At 54.1% G+C, this 19,448-nt stretch overlaps 2 protein-coding genes across 4 annotated transcripts in view; one reads left to right on the top strand and one right to left on the bottom strand.

The window, feature by feature from the left end:
- Positions 1-46: 46 nt before the first annotated feature.
- On the bottom strand, positions 47-16,726 carry NUP88 (nucleoporin 88). The gene is made up of 17 exons (XM_069094158.1): positions 16,362-16,726; positions 15,199-15,368; positions 14,647-14,772; positions 11,064-11,150; positions 8,832-9,008; positions 4,749-4,935; positions 3,954-4,107; positions 2,580-2,678; positions 2,319-2,409; positions 2,081-2,182; positions 1,792-1,950; positions 1,247-1,372; positions 926-991; positions 755-835; positions 532-658; positions 315-433; positions 47-244 (listed from the first exon to the last, which is right to left on the bottom strand). Exons 1-17 carry the CDS (start codon positions 16,668-16,670, stop codon positions 181-183), a joined length of 2,244 nt encoding a protein of 747 aa, XP_068950259.1. The 5' UTR covers positions 16,671-16,726; the 3' UTR covers positions 47-180.
- A 462-nt stretch (positions 16,727-17,188) lies between these two features.
- Positions 17,189-19,448, top strand: part of RPAIN (RPA interacting protein) — a 7,745-nt gene continuing 5,485 nt past the window's right edge. The window contains exons 1-3 of one of the 3 annotated variants that reach the window (XM_069094160.1): positions 17,189-17,413; positions 18,259-18,435; positions 18,660-18,720. In XM_069094160.1, coding sequence (XP_068950261.1) covers positions 17,330-17,413; positions 18,259-18,435; positions 18,660-18,720 — 322 coding nt within the window. In that variant the 5' untranslated portion in view covers positions 17,189-17,329. Of the gene's footprint in view, positions 17,414-17,629; positions 18,064-18,258; positions 18,436-18,659; positions 18,721-19,448 lie in introns of those variants that run through there. The other 2 variants (XM_069094159.1, XM_069094161.1) reach the window with 2 other exon arrangements.

Genomic DNA, 19,448 nt, shown 5'->3' with positions numbered 1-19,448 from the left:
AACGCGCCCCTGCCAGCCTGGAAGCCAAGCCCAGCCCAGCCAGTGCTTCCTTATAAAAAGTATTTATTTGGTATTTGTTCTTTAGAAAAGTGAGTGGGTAGAAAGCAGACAAAGGCCTCCTCCCAAGTGTCCATCCCTCTGAGCTGTCACTGGCTTCGGCCTGGGGGCCTGGTCGCCTGGTCAGAAGTTGACATGATTGCGGATGTCGTTAATTTGCTTCACCATCTCCCGTATGTGCTCACCCCTGAAAAACCAGACCGTGAGGCTCTTTCTTCCCATCACCACCCGCCCCCTTCCCCCCCAGCTTCACTCACTCTTCCTTCAGAACAGTCCGGATACACTTGCGCTGGTAGGCACTGAGCGTGATGGTGGCCTTCTGGGGACTCGTCCCTCTTGCCATCTTTCTCTGCTGGTAGTCCTTCTTCATCGTGACCTGGGCATGGCAGACATGAAGGCCAGGCACAGTGTGGGCCCCACCAGCCTGTCCTGGGCACCAGCTCTCAGGCTGCCCTGCCCTGCCCCGGACCTCACCTGCTTGATGGCGTTGCCCAGCTGCCGCAGCTGGTCTGGGATCAGCTGCAGCTCCTTTTTCATCTCCCTCTCGCTGTCAGAGAGGACCGGCAGCTGGGAGTGGAAGCTGCGGAGCAGCTGCTTCATCCTTCCCCAGGAGAGAAGTAGCAGCTTGGCTTTGGGCTGGGCACACCCCCATCCGCCAGCCCTCCCCCTTCCCCTAAGCCTGGCACTGCCCCCACACCTGTTCATGAGATCTTCCTGGCGCTCTTTGGCCTCCTCGTACTTGTCCGCCAAGCGCTCAGCCATCTCCCGGAGACTCTTCCTGAGGAGAGATGGGGGAGGGCGCCAAGCTGGGCACACGTCCTTCCCCTCCAGTGGGCACTGGGCCCCCCGTGGGCCCCTGGAGACTCACCTCTCCTCTCGGCAGTAGTTTAGGTCTTCAAGTTGCTTCTTCTTCTGGCCACATAACAACTTCACCCTTTAAGAGCAAGAGAAAGAGGGGCGGCCAGGTGGCGCTGTAAGACTTCCGGCCCCAGCGTCGGGAGACCCGGGATCGGTTCCGGCCTCAGATACTCAGCACCCACACAAAAATGACTGGCCGTGTAACCTTGAGCAAGTTACTTAACTTTTTTTTAAAAAAAAAAAAAGCAAAACAAGAGAAAGGCCAGGTGGGCTCAGACACTGGGCTTGCTGGCCACCCTGAGTGGGAACTGCCTGTGGGGCCAGGCCTCACCTCCGCTGGATCTCCTCCTTGGCCAGGTCCTGCTTCAGGATGTACTCGTCTCGGAACACCTGCGTGGCCCGGCTGAGCAGCTGCAGGCATTCTTCAGGGGGGGGCGCCACGTCCTTGTCAGAGGATCTTGTGGGGAAGGGGAAGAGGGTGTGTTAGGCATGCCTTCTCACACCCCCAATGGTCGGCAAAGCCTGCCTTACAAACAGTCTCATTTAAGCCTCAGCTTCTGCCCAATCAAGGAAAAACACGAATGCCCATGTTCTAAGCAGCACTTATCCTACTCTGAGCCAGGCGTGGCGCCAAGTGCTTTACAGGCCAACAGCCTTGGGAGGTGGGCGCTGTTCTTACCCCCGATTCACAGACGAGGAAACAGGTTGATGAGAGGCCAGATCTGAACTCGGGTCTCCCTGATTCCAGGTCTATCCAATTCCCTATCCCTGGGGGCACACCACATGCCTGAGAACAGCCAGTAGGCGACAGTGAGGCTCCACTGGCCTCGTGCCCAGCATGTCAGACCAAGCTCTCTGCCCCGCTGCCCGCCATACTTCAGAAACACGGGATTGGCTGTGCTGCGCTGCAGGGTGCTTCGGATGTGTTTCTCAAAGGAGTCCTGGGTTTCTGCCAGGATGCGCAGGGGAGACTGTGCCATGCCAACGTCTTCACGAGCACACAGCAGAGGAGGAGACGCGGGGTGGACTGTGCTTCTGCCATGGTCCATACCATAAATACAAGAAGATTAGAACGAGAACAGAGAAACTGGTTGGTGTAGACAGCACAGAACGGAGCCTTCCTCCCCCCTGGCTACCCAGGGAATGGCCCCAGGGAAGTACTTACAGCAGAGGCCTGGTAAGGCACTCGTAGGTATTGGTGACACACACCATCGTAGGCCCCAAAACATCAGACACGATCCAGAAGCCTCGAATGGGAGCCGGCTGCCTGGGAAAACATGGGCTAGCTAACGCACAGCCAGGCCGGCCCGTCTATCAGGAGACGGAGGCCAAAGTAACCCTGGGCTGGGCAATGAAATCGGGGACGCTGATTCTATGGCAGCTGCAGGACTGGGCGTCCTTACCTGCAGGGCAGGGGCTTCGTACAGAGGATGTGCTCCACAAAGCATTTCTGTTCAGCGGCAAGTTCTTGCAAACTATCTTTATCTTCCTCATCTACCAAGACATAAGCGATATCCACGAACCTGTCCTTGAGGATTCGCTGTGACCAACTGCATCCCCACGTCCCATCCCACTGACGGGGCACTGCACAGACCATGCCAACCTCCCCTCCCCACCTCGCAATACACAAACATTTCTCGGGGGATTTCAATAGCAGAACTCACCTGACCCAAGGAATTTGTGAAGCTTGTGGATCCAAGTCAGCCCCACACTATGGACACCGGCCTCATGTGTACAATGATATCGGGATGGACATTTGGGATCTGCAATGGGGAGAGTTGAAGGTCCTCCTGAGGCAGGTCTGATACCAAGCTGGAAAGCCCAAAGGCTGAGGTCACCATGCCCACAAGGGCCTCAGTGCCCACCATGATCAGCCTTCACCACATCCCAACTCTGCCCCTAGGCCAGATCGTGGGCACCTTCTCGACCAGGCCAATCCTCTTCCTGTCCTCCCCAGTTCCTGTTCTTACATTCTGAGAGCTATTCACTCCAACTCAAACCACCCTGCACCATTCCCTGATTTTAATGAAAATCTTCTGTCATTCCACTCTCCACTCCAGTGATGCTCACTCCTCACCAGGCTAGATGCAGAATCAGAAATGCAATTAAGGATGGAGGATTAAAAGCAAGCCCTGGGGGTGCCCCTTCATTCCTCTCTATCCTAGGTCCTGTCCTAGCTGCATGTGCCTCACCACAAGCTGCTGAATAGAACTCAACTTGCATGACCATGCAAGCTGGGTCAATGACACTCGCCCAATTTCTTTGGGGCGATGCTACGCCCCCCAAACAAGCTCTCTACAGCACTGTCCATGTATACCATACCCCTTCCCAATCCACAAAAGTGGGCTCTTCTCATCTCAAAACTGGCATCATTCCTCACTCCCTCCCAGTTCCTGCCCTGGCTAATTTCCACTTTCTCCCTTTTTACTACCTCATTCACCACCTCACTCATCGCACACACTGCTAAGGCTGTTCCAGGGATCTGCCAAGTGCCCAGTCAGCCACACCTGACACTCACGGTCACTCCTCCCCTTAGCACTTTCTTGGCAGGGAGCTGCCAAATGATTGGCACGGTGCCTGGCAGAGGAGCCCCACAAACACCTATGCCCGTTCCCTTGGTTCTCTCCTCCTCCAGGCCACTCCCTCCAACCACAGGTGTCTGTCAGGTTCTGTTCTGGGCCCTCTGCTCTTCTCTCCCTCAAAGCCTTGCCTGGGTGACCTCCCCATGGATTTAATGACCATCTATGGCTTCCTGCCCCAGCCTCTGCTGTCCTCTAATCTCACATCTCCAACGGCCTTTCAGACATCTCAGATGGGATGTTCAGCAGACACATTAAACTCAATGTGTCCAAGATGGGTCCCATCACTATTTCCCCTAAATGTCCCCCTCGCCCCCCACCTTCAATGCCCTCCTCCCAGACCTTTGGACTTACAACCGTAGTCATCCTGGGCTTGTCATTGTCTTTCACCCTGAGATGCAAGATGGTGCCAAGGCCTGTGGATTTCAGCCCCCCGCAGCTCCCAGGACAGCCCCTCACCTTGGTGCAGCTTAATGGGACAAGAGAAGTCCGACTCGAAGGGGTCATCGTCATCTTCCCCAGAGGCCAGTCTGAGAGCAAGCTCCAACTCCACACCCTCGAACACGTAGAGAGAAGGGATGAGGTCCGCGCGGGAATCCCAGGACTTCTCCGACTGCAGAAAGGTGTGTGGGCCAGTTACGGGGCCGCACTGCCTCCCCAGAGCAGTAACCACTGGAAGGTGATGCTAGGGTGGGAGGGCAGACTCCTTGGGGGCCCAAGCCCTGAGATGTCCATGTGGCTGCCCCCTCTCCCCCACCCATGACCTGTCCGTGCAGACGCTGGTGCCCAAGAAGCAGCTCTCTGCGTCCCTAAGCTGTGACCCCAATCCCCTCGTTGGTGCCTTGTCCTGCACCGTCTCTTATGGTCCAGAGCTGGGGTGGGGAACCTGCAGCCTCGAGGTCACATGTGGCTCTAGGTCCTCAGGTGAGACCTTTTGACTGAGTCCACGTTTTACAGGACAAATCCTTTTATGAAGGCAATTTGTTCTGTGAAGTTGGGATTCAGTCAAAGGGCCACCCCTGAGGATCTAGGGGGCCACGGAGGCTGCAGGTTCCCCACCCCTGGTGCAGACCACTTTTTTAAATGCTGGCCAAAGGCAAGGCGTCAGCTCCCACAGGGCCAGGGGCCCCCTCTGGATCCACTCTGGCTGTGCCACCAGCCCCCCGGCGGCAATGCCTGGTGCACAGCAGGCACCTTCCCATGCCCACCGCCAGCCCGTTCCTGCCCTGAGGGCACCCAAGTGGGGGCGCTTACGTGCTGCTCATCTTCCTCCTCCCCTTCCAGCACCACACAGTGGTACAGCATCCCCGACTCGGTGGCGATGACAAGAATATTGGGGACGCAGGGCAGGCAGAGGATGGCGCAGGCATCATAGCCATAGTTGTCCTCGGCAGCCGGGTGCATGGGCAGGGGCCCCAAAAGCTTCCCCAGGGATCCCACGCTGGGGAAACAAAAAAGGAGACCCACAGGTGCTCAAGGCTGGACAGTGGGAGCTGCCACACCCAGAACTTCAAGGAAACTGAGGCAGGTGTCAAGAATCCTGTTCTAATGCCACCAGGGCCTCCCCATCTCCTCTGGGCCAAAACACACTGTAAGGCTCTGTAAGCTGGTGTCCATCCACTCGCCTTTCAAGCCTGATTTCTTTGTCCTTCCATTCCACTGGATGCCCCCTCCCAAGTTTGTGATGGCCCAAGCTCTCCCTCTCCTCAGCCTACCCTGATCTAGCCCTAACTGCGCCTGCTTCTGAGAGTCTGCCATGATGTATGCACCACGCATGGTGCTTGCCACACACAGCAGGTGCTTTGTAAAGGGCCGAACTGAATCAGCCACCATCCGATGCACCTACATTATTTTGTAAGTGAGGACATTGGAGACCCCCAAGAGTATGGGGCTCTCCTCATGCCTTCAGGGTCAATCAGGCACCACTTCTCCCCCTTTCTCCAGTCCCCTCAGAAATCTCAGTCTCTAACTAGCCTTTTAAGAGACTAAGCTCCAAGTGGTTCTGTGGGGGGTCCCAGCTCTTCTTGGATGTCTCTGCCTCCTTCTACCCTGTGAGTCATCCCTATGCTGAGCCCCAAATCAGCCAACAAACTGAAAGAGCCTTTTAAAAAACACCAATAACTGGTGTCTGTTCTTCATTTCTGAAGAGGGCCATGGACAATGCGGAGTCACACCCTGACTCAGCTGTGAAATGAAGGGAGGCGTCGGCCTCACTCTCTTTCAGTCATCAGAGCCCAGCAGCAGGACAAAAGTCAGGATGACTGTCGATGGCCCAGGATGCAGTGGAGGACTTTGGTGTCTTCCATGTCTGACCAAGCCCTACGCTTCACAGCGGCTCCTTCAGCCACCTTCATGGCCCTTGAACAAAGTATTCTCATCTGCCTCTGCGGGTGGGGGGCGGTTTTCACATGCCCGGTGTGTCCAAGTCCCCTAACTCCCCAGTGGGTTTGAGGCCTCTCGGCTGGCTGAAACAGGTTTACTGGGTGTGGCTGCTGCCTCTGCTACAGCTTCTGGAGCCCTGGGTGAGAATGGGATCCCCCAGAAAACCTGTACACCCCAACCTTTTCAAATACAACAGGAAGCACTTGCTGAGCACTTTCCCAATATAATCTCATCTGATTCCCTTGACCACCCTGCAAGGAGGGTGCTGTCACTGTCCCATTTCACATGTGAGGAGACTCAGGCAGAGCCTGACGTCAGGAGAATCTGAGTTCAAATCCAGCCTCAGACACTTATTAGCAGGTCGCTTAATTAACCGTCTGCCTCAGTTTTCTCATCTGTAAAATGAGTAAAATGAGCTGGAGAAGCAAATAGCAAGCCCCTCCCGTAACTGCCAAGAAAACCTCAAATGGAGCTGTGGAGTCAGACAGGGCTGAAAACAATGAAAGCTCCCTGCCTCCAGGCCTGGCTCAGCCCGCTTCTCACCCTCTCCCCTCTGAGGACCAGACTGTCCTTGCATCACTCAGCACTGCTCCAAGAGCGCCAACCGGCCATCTCTCTCTTTTTTTTTAACCTCCCAATTGTTTCTAACATTTTTATTTAAAGTTCTGAGTTCCAAGTTCTATCTTCCTCTCTCTCCCTGGGCTGGTAAGCAGTCAGATATAGGTTATACTGTGCAGTTATGTAAAACGTTTCCATATCTGTACAAGAAGACTTGAATGAAAGAAAAACAAAGTGAAAAATAGCTGTTTCATTCTGTATTCAATCAGTGTGAGTCCTTGCTCTCTGGGATTGTCTGGGCTCTTCCAAGTCATTTACAATTCTTCATCTAACAATACTGCCGTTACTATGGACAGCATTCTTCTGGCTCTGTTCACTTCACTATGCATCGATTCATGTAAATCTTTCCAGGCCTTTCTAAAATCATCTTGCCTGTTACTTCTTATAGCATGATAATATTCCATTACAATCATGCTGCTACACATATGTTTGTATAAACAGGTTCTTTCCCCCTTTTTTGGATGTCTTTGGGATACAGAGCTAGTGGTGGAATTGCTTGATCAAAGGGTATGCGCGGGTTTATGGCCCTTTGCTCTCCAGAGTGCCTGGATCAGTGAACAAGTCTACCAACAGTGAATCAGTCACTTCTTACAGCCGTCACGCTGAGAGAGCACAGTTTGCTCAGGCTGCCACCCAGGAGCTTTTTCCTCCTCCATAACCGACATCCTTTCTGCCCAGAAGTTCACCCCCTACTTCCAGGACCTTTCCTCTCAGCCAACCAACAAGCAAGGCCTAGCATATGCCAGCCACAGGGGCAGCAATCCCTGCACTCCCACAGCACACATTCCACCCAGAAGAGCCATGTCCACAACCCAGGACCTTCTGTTTGGGGCCATGGGGAGTGGGACCCATCTTCTATGCGATGAGTCCGGCCCAGACATTTGTGACTTCATTGGTGACCTCACCTTCACTTGGCCCTGGCAGCCACAGGCATTCTCAGCTCTTTGCAGGTAATTCCCTGCCCCTTACTAGACCCACCTGCTTTGACCTGCTTTGAGCTTTGGCCCAGCCCACAGCTTGAGTCACGAGGAGCCCATGGGAGGAGGAGTTTGCCACATTGGGTGGAGCAGAGGGAATGAGGCAGAGCACCTAGTAAGGAATTTTGCATAGGGTAGCTTGTGTGTAGGGAGGCTTAAGAATGTCAGTGCTGCCTGGACTGGTGACGTGTACAACCTTCTTTGTTACCACAGCGGACCTGGCTTTCTGGTATGTGAATAAATATCACAGCTTCCTCTTTAAGGAAGAAAGTCTGTCGACCCTGGAAATGCACCTGCATATTCACAGCAGCTGCTGTGGGTACTGCACTGGCGGTATAGAACAGTAGAGAAACCAGGAGAAGTATCAGGACTCATAAAAAGGGAGGGATGTGAATCTGCCCCAGAAAGGGTTCGAGTCACCTCAGGAGTGTGTGATGAGAGGAAAGAAAAGGAAAAGCAGCAGGTCTGTGGGTAAGTGGGGGCAGTCCCTCGTCCCCTCGCACACAGCAGCCCGCTGTGTCCAGGGCCAACACTCACCCTGAGGCAGGAGATGACAGATGGCAGGTGCTTCCATCCCCTCTTTACCTGGGGCTCTTCTGACATCATCACCCCTGCCCCCCTCCCCTCCCCCAGCACTGGATGGCTATTTCATGGTCACTGTGTTAGGAAAAGCGCATAGTATCAGAATTCATGTCTGAAAGACAAAAAATCGCCAGCAGAAAAGTGTCTTTCCAGCAATATCTAGCGAAAGATCAGCTCTGAGTGCTTGTGGGAACCTAACTCCCTATTTCCCACAGGTGCATTGCATCAGTATTTGCATCTTTGACTTTGGTGCTGTTTTCTACAAGGACCACCGGCCAAAGCTGGGGCCTGAGTGCTCTGAGGCCCTTGATGGCTGCCCACTCCACCAGGCACGCCTACCTATTCACACTTGGAGTTTACCCCAGCCAGAGAGGGCAGCTACAGAAAGCCTCCAGAATTTGGGAGGTGGGAGCAGCCTCAGGGCTACTGGGTGAGTGGACACCTAGCCTGCAGCCCAGGCCTTATGAGCACAGGAGGCTCCTGAGTTCCCCTCTGCTCCTGAGCAGGGCTTCAAACATCAGATGACCGGCACCTTAACTACCCTGGTCCAGTTTCTTGCATTCATCCAGCCTCTCCCCATACCAGCTGCCTCCTCCAGGATTTCAGTGTCCTTTCTAAGCCACAAATCCAACATCTGGCTCCTCAATCCTGGAATCCGTGACCCCCTCGAGGGAGCCCTAGGGTGAAGGCTCATCCGGAGCTTGTGGTCCACTACCCTCTCCACATCTTTTTCAGATGACCCCCTCCACATCCCATGTTGGGGGCCAGCATAGCTCACCTTTGCATCAGGCTCACATATGTAAGGAAGGTCTCCCCATTCTCATACAGGATATACAGGGGGTAGGCCAGCACCTCCTCTTGGCCGCGCTGCCCAAAGACGTTTTTAGGTACTGTTGCCAAAGGCCCAAAGTCAAACGCGACAGCTGTCTCTCCAAGGGATGCTGTGTACGCCCTCCTACAAAGCAGACCAAACAAGCGAGAGAGTATCTCAGAAGAGTCATGCCCACCATCAATGGGCAGATGGGGTCCCCTGGTGCCGATGGACTCAGAGATGGCCAGACATGATCAGTGAAGCTTTATGATACCAGGCACAAAGATGGAATGGCCCCTGCCTTCTAAACAGGAGACGGGGTACAGACAAAATTAAAGGCAGGCTCCTTTGTTCCGGGGTGGAGGCCATTGAGGGAAGCTCTGTGTAGGGGCAGAGCTGAGGAGAGTGGAACAGCTAAAGGCCAGTTTGGCCAGACTTGACAAGCATGAGGGCTGATCAAAGGCTGAGGGACTGGGCCATACACAGAGAGAGCAGCTTCAGTCAGACTGGGAAGAGCTGACAAAATGTTGGAATATGCAGCCAAGATACTCACAAAGCAGCATCCTGAGAATGGCAGCCAGACTGCAGAGCTGAGGAGGGGCCCTGATGTGATTATGCTGTTGGTACTGGGGGTTCACTCAGAGCCACAGGAAGGGGTGGGGCACCTGCAGCCTCAAGGCTTCACAGGGCCCTTTAGATCTTCAAGGGCAGCCCTCTGACTGAATTCAAACTCCAAAACACAAATTCCCTTCACAAAAGGATTTTTTCTGTAAAACTCGGACTCAGTCAAAAGACTCCACCAAGGCCCTGGAGAGCCACGTGTGGCCTTGGGACAGTCACTGTACTATAGTCGCTTTTGATAATCTTAATGAGATACATAAAGACATCCCCAAATACCCCAATACAGGTAAAGGCAATTCTCCAGGTCTGAAGAAAGGAAATGGAGGTTTCCCAGGGCCCCGGCAGATGGGGAGGTAAGGTCAGGGCCTGCTCTCACCACTCTCCTAACCTCATGCCCCCCAACTTCCCTAGGATCTTGCCTCATTCCTCAATGTCAGACAGTCCTGAGACAGGTCACTGACAGCCTTTTTAAAAAAATCTAAGTATAATAATCATCCACAAAAGCATTCAAAGGAAAAGCTGCCAATTCTAAATGACTCCAAATGCTTTAAGCACGGATGAACTTGAGCCAAATAAAGCCAAAAGCACCACTTTGTTTTTGTGCCCTCTGCAACAGAATCTACCTTCACCAGACCAGGATCTGCACATTCAAGGTCCCTCAGTCCTAAGTGAGAGGCTGGGGTCTGCCTGGATTCAAGAGAAAGGGAACCATGCAGGGAAGTAGAAAGGGAGTGAGAGGTGGAGTCCAAGGGCCCAGGCCTCAGTTTCCTCTTCTATGAAGTGGGGGTGAGGCTGAGATAGACTCTAAGGGGCTGCCCTGGGAGTCTAGAAGGAGGGGGAAGGGATGTACCAGGCACTGTATGTCGAGTGCTCTTTTTACAAGTATTATCTCGTTTTATCTCAGACTCTGCCTGAAAGTTCCCTCAAGGGTGTCACGGCCAGCCATGCTGGGAAGGCTCCAAGGATGGGGTCAGTGAGGAGCATCTCTGTGCAGAGACCATCGGCACCAGCACGGTCACAGCAATTCATAGATTATCTCTTAAAGGATGGGATGGGAGGCCCCTAAAGCATTCCAATGTCCCACAAGCTCAGAAGGGTTGCTCACTAAGTAACACCTCAAGTCTTTGTCGCTTGGCCCTGTGAGCCCTGAGACCAGGGGTGAGGAAAACCTGGTGAGTCCAAGTTTTATAGAATAAATTTGGGCTCAATCAAAGGGCCACACTTGAGGACCTAGAGGCCCACATGTAGCCTCAAGGCCACAGGTTTCCCTGTAGATGAATAAGAGAGCCCTTTGGATCACTAGCTGTCTTATGTGTGGGGCGGGGGGGGGGGAGGGGAGGGGCGCGGGCAGGACGGTGGTGAGCATAATATGGGCCTGCCACACTCCAGAGTTGGATACCAGACCTGTGGGGCCCCTCAAGGTCTTACCCAGAAGATGAGGATCAGCCCCAGCAAGCAGTTGACTGGCCCCACTGCTTTGGTCTTGCCCCAGAGGGGTAATGATATGGGCATTCGTGGACGGTGCCCTAACAGTGGATGGTGTCCTAATATACACTTTGCCCCATCCCTCAGACTCACCCTTTATTGAGGATCAAGTTTTCCTCCTCAGCATCAGAAAGGGGGATCACCTTCACTGGGATCTGGGGCTCCCGCAGACAATAGATCCTGGAAGTTCCCAAAGAGGAGAAAACAAAGTATTTAGTAATGCAAGCATAAAACACAATAACACGAGATCCTCCACACTCACCTCCCCACACGCCATCATCTCTCAACATCCTCCACTCTCTCGCCTCCTCCCCAGTATTCTGTCCAGCCTTGGTCCTACCACCTCCCCTCGATGGGCTACCAAGTTCTTCAGTGTGTCTGGTGTGGTTTAGTGTAGGAAGGGAGGAGGAATCTCCCTTCTGTGCCCTTTCCTGGCAGGGTCCCTTGCCTACACCTCGAGGACCAGACTCTGGACAAACAAGGTGATCCCCAAAAGACTGGCTCCTAGGGGTCCCTTCTATCCATGTCGTTTCCTCCCCTGGGGTTCTCCTTCTAAAAACAGGCTCAGGATGGTCTAAGCTGTTTAAAAACTTAAAAATCCCTAACCTCTTCCACTCTTCAAAATGAGCCTCCTTCCTTTCACAGTGAAACTTAAATTTTACAAAAATTCTAGATATCTTGTTTCTTTCACCACCTTCAGTTCCAAATGTATCTTCCCCTCCCTCATCAACCCTTGTGACAAAGAACAAAAAGAAAGAAAATGAGTAGTTCAAGGTCCATAATCACCCATCTCAGGAAAGCAGGGGAGGATCCCTCAATCGCCACTGAACACTCAAGGTCCAGTCTGTTCTTTCTGTTTAACTTCTAATCATCCTTGAATTTCATTGGCCCTGTGTATTTCAACCCTACCCAGCTTAATCGTGGTTTCTTACATTCCTGGGCTTTCCTTAGGCTCTAACCCCTCATCTCTTTAGTGAAGTGGGGGAAGGTGACATCATCAGAGTGACTCTAGCCCTAAGGAAAATCATTCTGGCAACTGAAGAGAGGATGGAGAAAACAGAGGAGAGACTGGAGGGAAGGAGAATCGTTAGAAGGCTTTTACAATGGTCCAGGTAAGAGGTGATAAAGGACTGACCTCGGAAGGTGGCAGTCTGAGTGAAGAAAATGTCAATGCCACAAAGGAAGAAATAACAAAATCTGACAACAGATGAGGAAAGAAGCTTGAGGATGACACCCTAATTGTGAGCCTATAAGAGTGGCAGCATAGTGGAGCCTTCTGCACTAACAGGGAAGTATGATATGGGGGGGTGGGGAGGTGAAGAGAAAGGAATCGAGGATAATTCCTGGGGTCCTGTGAGGGTGGGATAGGGGTGGGGGTGCCAATTTCCCAGGCGGTAATAGGAAAGGTATGAAGGGGGAGGATTTAGAGGGAAGGAGGACCTAGGAGGAGTTTCATTTGGGACATGTTGAGTTAAAGATGTCTACTGGATATCCAAGTTGATGTGTCTAAGAGGCAGCTGTAGATGGGACTGGAAGTCAGCAGAGAGCCGGGGGCAGAAAACATAGATCTGAAAATCATCAATGGCGATTAGATCTATGGGAACTGAAGAGGTCACCCTGGGAAGTAGGATAGAGGGAGAAGAGGGCTAAAAGGCATGATGTGGAGGAAGATCCAATAAAGGAAACAGAGAAGGAGAATGAGAACCAGGAAAGTGTCCGGAAGACCTAGAGAAGAGAGTATCCAGGAGGAAAAAGTGGTCAACAATAGCATCCAAGGCTACAGAGAGGTCAAGGAGAATGAGGATTAAGAAAAGCCCCCTGGATTTGGTGATTAAGAGATCACTGAAGACTCTGGAGAGAGCAGTCTCCAAAGAAACAGCAGCCCAATGTCGATTTGGAAGGAAGTCTCCAGTGGAATGTTCCAGGGCTCTATACTCAGGCTGTGTTGTTTTAACATTTTGACCAATAACCTGGCTTGTAAAGCAATGGATGGAATGCTTTTATGACTTGCTGTAATGGTAAGGAAATGTGAAGTTCTTCCCTGTCCCTTAATGGGTCTCACTTGGAGCACAACAAGAGAGGCTTGTTGTTCGGGAAGGTCCACCTTTTGTTACTTTGTGATTAGGCAGTGGGTCACAAAGGTTGTCATGTTCTCTCACCCTGGAGAAGGCTATATATACTTCTGAGGTGAGGTTTCGCTTCACGGCTCACTTTGGGAAGAGCTGTGTGGATTTGGCCAGATGAGACTCTGGGTAGCCCTTGAGACCCCCAGCTTTGAAAACCCAGATGCTGGTGCTTCTCTCTCTGGTAATTAACACTGTACATATGTAAAGGTCAGACAGCTAGAAGCCCTGTCTGCTGGTCTGTTGAACTGTGTTATTTTTTCTGTCTGTTTGTATTTTCTGTTTGTATTATTTATATATGATTAAAGTAAGACTGCTAACCCCTTTTGAGTTGTTTTCCTTTAGAAAAGCAGATCAAAGGGGGCGGCCAGGTAGCACAGCGAGTAAGAGCACCGGCTCCAGTGTTGAGAAGACCTGGAGATCGAATCCCGGGCTCAGACACTTAGCACCCACCCAGAAACACCTGGCCATGTAACCTTGAGCAAGTTACTTAATCCCAATTGCTTAGGGGCAGCCAGGTGGCTCAGCGAGTAAGAGCACCGGCTCCAGTGTTGGGACGACCTGGAGATCAAATCCCGGGCTCAGATACTCAGCACCACACCCAGAAATAACTGGCCGTGTAACCTTGAGCAAGTTACTTAACCTCGATTGCTTTAAAAAAAAAAAAAAGCAGATCAAAGAACCTGTGCTAGCAGCCATCCCGGGTATGCTAGGGTGCTTGCTGATACACTTGCACATGATTCCAAGCTAGGAAGAGAGCTCTCATACTGAAGAACAAGTTAAAACTGGGTCAACTCAAATACAAGGAAAGTTGATAGGAATAAAATCTGGCTACACATTAATTCCTCTAACAAAGACCTGGAGATGTCAGTGGTCTTTAAGTCCCACAAAGGCCTTCTTTAAGCCTACCTCTGGCCTGGCAATGATGCTGTATCTTGGAGACTCTGATGGTAAAACATGAGCTCCAGAAGGTTCTACCAGGCTAGAAAAACTCTGAGTACCATGGCACAAAGTTTACAAGTGGCCTTTGCTCTTCTGTAAGGCCACTTCTGGCTACTCTACAAGTGAGAGCCTGGCCCTCACAGCTCTGGATGAACCATCCAGGGCTGGATCCCAGGTACTGAACAGCATGTTCACCAGTTTCCAATCTCCTTCCAGAGGGACATGAGACTGTTCATGTCCCTTCAAGGCCGACCATGCAGTCAGTTCTATGAGAGCCCACAATGCTGACTCTCTCACTACCAACGAAACCCAGAGACAAAGGAAGGTGAAGGTGAGGTTTGGGGCAAGGACAGCTCATGGCTAAGCCTCGGAGAGACAAAGGGAGGAGCTGGTTGGCCTTGTCCTGTGTCCAAAGGCTACAACCAGCACATGATTTCATGGTTTGGTGAGAGGGTCTGGGGGAAACGAAGTGGACACAACCAGCCCTCTGGTCATCTCCCAGGCTCCTGGGGAGGCTCAGTGATGCTGGATTCCCTTACGCCCCCATTCCTTCCCTTCCCTCTACAGCTCCATCCTGAGGAAAACTGAGCAGCAGATGGATCAGCCCCTACCGTATCACGTTGTCTGACGTCAGAAGGACCACGTGGGGGTCTAGCACCTCACTTGGGTACCAGGCAGCGTGCTTGAGGACCAAGGAAGGAGAGCTGCTGAAGAACCTCTCCGCAACAGGAGTCGTGCTACAAGACAGGAAGCATCACTGACTCTCCTTGTTTCTGGTACTCTCAGTAAATTTCTACAAAAGCCTATAATTCATCAATCTTTTATCTAACGATTCCTCTTCTGGGGAAAGTGACCTCAATCTGTTCACCACCGTTAGGGGGGAAAATCAAACTCTCAAAGTAACGGACCAGACAACTGTTTTTGATAGGCCTCCAAATATAAGACATCAAACTTTAAAAGATAAAACGTATTTGCTGTGATTAAATCACGAATTTTGCCAGAAACACAAACAAGAATTTTCCCACAATAAACAAAACAGCCCCTGCCTCACCACACATGTACACATACACCCATACACAGCCTTCAAGGCCACTGGACCAAACTACTCACCTACATGTACCACAAACCACCCAGTCTAAGACCTGAAGGAAAATCCAACTTACCTACAGTTCACCGTCGATTTCCCACCTTCGAATTCAGAATTCTTCCCCCATCGTTTTGGAAGTTCTAAGACAGTGAGTCCCCTGGTGCCAATAAGTGCCACATGGTGGTGAGTGGGGCTCAACAGGACTTGGAAGACTTCAAACAGGGGCGGATTAATACAAAGCAATCTCTGGAAATTAAAGCAAGCTGGAATTAATGTTAACAGGAAAACGTCAGTTATTTGGAAGGGGGGGGAAAGTCCACACAGTACTGCTCTAGTTACCTGGAATGCTGTGAAGCTAAGATGATAAATTATATTTTTTTAACCACTTGTAAAGGAAATTCCTTTCTCTCATTTATTATTCTACAGAAGGCAACAAAGTTCCTCTTGCCTACGCAGGAACCCAAGGGAAAACCCCCTTCTGCAAGCCGGGCCAGGCTAGAGCTCTCTGGGGTCTCTCTCTCCTTCCCTTGCATCCTCTCCCATTCTCTTCAGCTCCTGGCCACCATCCGTGAGGAGAGCGGGAAAGGCTTCCCCTCCATCACACGCGAAGACAAATCTATGACGAACTAGGCGTTTGCAATGGCTTCTGACTCATCTCTACGTGAGGGAAAGGAAGGTGATCCAGGAGACAAAGACTACCCTCGACAGAGTGTGGGGGACGGAAGGGGGCCTCCCTGCGGCTATGGGCCTCGGCCCGCGGGATGGCCGCGTCACCTCACCCCTGCAACACATCCCCTCCGGCTGCCGGCTTCTCGGCCAATCTGACGGGGGCGCGCTGCGGCGCGGAGCCCCTCCATCTCGGGCTGGGTGAGCGCCGATGCAGACCTGGGGCCCCCAACGCCGTCCCAGGAAGACCCGAGTTCAAAGCAGGCCTCAGACCCTTGCTGGCTGCGTGACCCTGGGCTAGTCCCTTAAACTAACCCTGTTTGGCTCGGTTTCCTCATCCGTCAATTTGACTAGAGAAGGAAAAGGCCAGCTGCTCGAGTATCTTTGCCAAAACGGGGGCGGCCAAGAAGGGCTCCAGGAAGGCTCTTCGTTCCTCGGGACCGGTGCCCTGGCCAGGTGCGCTCCAGGCCTAGGGACAGCCTAGCAACCCGTCTCGCCCCGCCCGCCCCCCATGTCTCCCCCCCCCCCCCCCCCCCCCACCCCCGCGCAGGCGCAGTCCGGCACCGCCGTTACCTGGTAGCGGCTCAGGGAAGGGCCCTCCACGCCGCTCCCGTCACCCCCGCTCTCGTCGCCAGAGGCGGGGCCTGGGCCGCGCAGGCGTACTGCCAGGAAAGCGCCGGCCGCCCCGTCCCACAGAAAGAGCTCGGCGCCGAGCCCGAAAAGAAGGTTCCGAGTGAGGCTGGGGGACCTTGGCTGCTCGGCTCCCGGCGCAGAAGGGCTCAGGGCCCGTAGGCCCTCGCGTAGCCGCACGAACACCACATGCTGAGGCAGCCACAGTCGCCACTGTTCGCCGTCGCCGCCGGCCTCCTCGGCCGCCGCCATCTTGCCCCGCGCCGCCCGCCTTGGTCCCGCCCCGCTCTGCTCTTCCAAGCAACGCCCACCGGCCTCTGTTCCAGCCTGTGAACGGCCCGTTCGCGTGCCCGTCCAATCGGCGCTCCCTCCTCTCCAGCCAATCAGTGACCTCCGCTCTTCAGCCCAATCCGAACCGGAGGCTGCCACGGTTGGGGCCACTGCCTGAACCCGCAGCGGGGCCTGTGAACTCTGACCTGGTGGCGTCACGATGGAGGGCGTGGCCCCTCCTGGAAACGACCCCCTTCTCTTCCATTTCAGGGTTTACGCTTTATGGAGGCGGCTCCGCCCCTACATCCAAAAACCCTTTGTCCCCCATAGGCAAACTGAAGCCCGCGTGGGCAAAGCCTGCTCGGAGCTTGCGGCTCGCCAAGGAGCGCAGAGTTTTTTCGTCGGGTTATCGCGATGTTCGCAGTCGGGCCCTATGGGGATCCGAGGGGGAGGGGCCTAAAAGGACTACTATTCCCAACAGGCGCCGGAGGCACGGGCGCACGCATGCGCAGTCCGTGATCGGACTACTGTTCCCACTATGCAGTGCAGGGGAAGGGGTGGCGGCGGGGAGGAGAGGGGCGCGGGGACTAGGAATTAGCGGCCTCGCTAGGGAGCCAGCCCTCGCTGGAGCATCCGGCATCATGGAGGAGGCCGCGGCGGGGCAGGGACGGCGCGCGCTTCACAAGCGCCCTGGGGGCCCACCCTGGAAGGAGACGTACAGGAAGGTGAGTGCGCCTAGATCCAGGTGCCTCGCCCCCTTTCCCGGCCCCGCCTCTCTCTTCCTGCAGCACCTGCGCATTGTTGGTGGAGCTGTAAGCTTGGGAAGGTCCCTGGCCGCTCCGGCCCGGGCTCAGCTCCTTCCAGATGCGGCGAGGGTAGCTGTTCCCCCGCCCCGGTGTCGGAGCCATGAAGCCTCCCCGGCCCTCAGCTTCCCCCTGCGCCTTTCCCAGTCTGGACGCCCTGTGTCCTTGGGTAGAGCGGGCTCAGATCCACTCAGAGATGAGGCAGAGGGCGCGGACCGGAGCGTGGGCCCCGCTCGGCGATCTCTGGGCGCACCTGTGCCCAGCCTTCCGCCTGGCACCCTCCGCAGCCGCCCCACTCCACCCCGCTGTTCTGGGGAGTCTCTCCGCCCTGACATCAGGCAATCTCGCAGGGCAGAGTGCGGCGGCGGCGGCGGGGCCGTGCCCTCGGGCAGCGTGGGCTGACACGCCCAGCCTTCCTCCCGTCTCAGTTTTGTTTTCTCGCTCTCCCGAGCTGCTCCACCCTCGTTCTCCCAGGATCTTCTCCCGGAGATCGCACCTTCCTGCTGGCCACTTTCCGTCTTTCTTCCCCTGAGCCTTAGACACATCCCTTAATGAAGAAGGACAGAAATGTGGTGGGTGTCCCCGCCTTCCCTCTTGTAGGTGACCCGCCTCTTCTCCGTCCTGAGGCCCGGCCATTCCTGCCCTTTTCCTGTCGTTACCCCGCAGCTTGGCCCTCACCAGAAAGGGCCTGGGGCATCACTTTTCTGGCCCTATGGTGTTTTGCCCGTGTTTTTGTCTTTTACTCGCCCTTACTTTCTTCCTCGCAGCGATGTATTCAGAGAATGAAAGACAGCAGGACCCAGCTCCTGGACAAGTATCGCAGCCGAGTAGGAGAAGCTCCCCAAGGCCTCATGACCCAGGAGGTGATGGAGGTGGAGTGGCTGGTGTTGCAGCCCACGAGCGAGGGCCTGTCGGCCCAGAGACACAGCGAGACTTTTGCACAGGTCTGTGTGCCCTTGGCTGGTGAGTGAGGGCAATGGGGACCATCCCCCATCCTCCAGGGATGGAGGCCCGGGACTGAGACCAGGAAGCCTGGGGGGCCCTCGGTGGAGAAAAGGCCGGCCCCGTGAAAGGGTTGCTCCCTCGAGGGATCGTGACTCCACTCCGGGCTGCAGGTTGGGATCTTTTGGAGGAGAAGGCAAACCCACACGCTTCTTCTCCCTTGTAGGTGGAGGACCCTGAAGAACTCGCTGCCTTGGAAGAAATCCAGCAGGAGCTGATGAGACAAGGTGATCGGGAGGGTGGGCTTTGGATGCTCCAGCTCCTGGGGGGACAGGCTGGCCACACACCTGCCCCCATGTCACAGCTCTCTTTTGTCTGTTCTCTGAATAAGATTCACGAGCCTAGGTGTCCGGAGGCCTGGGTCCTAGGACAGACCTGGCTGGACAGTCTTGGGCAGATCCCTCCCCTCTCTGGACTTGGGGGAATGCCTGGAGATCTGCTCCACAGGCAGCCTGTGGGAGAGTGTTGAGTGCAGATGAGGAGACTGAGTCGGGGGCTAGAAGCTGCCCCCACACCAGAGTGCTTCAGACAGCACTGACCCAAGAGAGCTTTGACAAAAATAGCAAGGGCCAGGTTGTCTTCATGAAGCCATGGCCTGTGGGGGCAGAGCAGACTCTCCGCCACTTCTTTCACAGGGCCTAGAGCCAGGGAGGCTTGAGTTCTAATCCTGTCATACTAATAGTAGCTGAGGGACCCTGGGCAAGTCCCTTCAGTGTCCTCATCTATAAAGGGGAGGGGTGGGATGGTGACAGTAGTCCGAACCTGGTAGAGTTGGGTGAGGATCTATCTAACGGGGTCCCACACGTGGTCGATGTTCTACAAACCTTTGGTGCTTTATACACGCTCATTGCTACCCTTGCTGGTTACATGTGTCCTAGAACCCCCTGCACCATCCACAGGCCAATTCTGTGCCCCTCCCTGCTCTCTCCCTCTCTTCCTAACCGCCTTGTATTAC

Source organism: Petaurus breviceps, unplaced genomic scaffold, assembly GCF_028583685.1.
Source record: "Petaurus breviceps papuanus isolate PSGF00001 unplaced genomic scaffold, PetGlider_PUasm1.0 215, whole genome shotgun sequence".
In the NCBI taxonomy this organism is placed as follows: Eukaryota; Metazoa; Chordata; class Mammalia; order Diprotodontia; family Petauridae; genus Petaurus; species Petaurus breviceps.
This window is presented reverse-complemented; position numbering and strand designations above follow the sequence as displayed.

Bases quoted from the DNA above. Each gene is read 5' to 3' on its own strand.
- NUP88 (XM_069094158.1), bottom strand. From the start codon at position 16,670: ATGGCGGCGGCCGAGGAGGCCGGCGGCGACGGCGAACAGTGGCGACTG. The intron at 1,951-2,080 runs GTAAGTACTTCC...GGACCATGGCAG, and splicing joins TGCCTTACCAGGCCTCTGCT to AAGCACAGTCCACCCCGCGT. The intron at 659-754 runs GTGTGGGGGCAG...CTCCTGGGGAAG, and splicing joins CAGGAAGATCTCATGAACAG to GATGAAGCAGCTGCTCCGCA.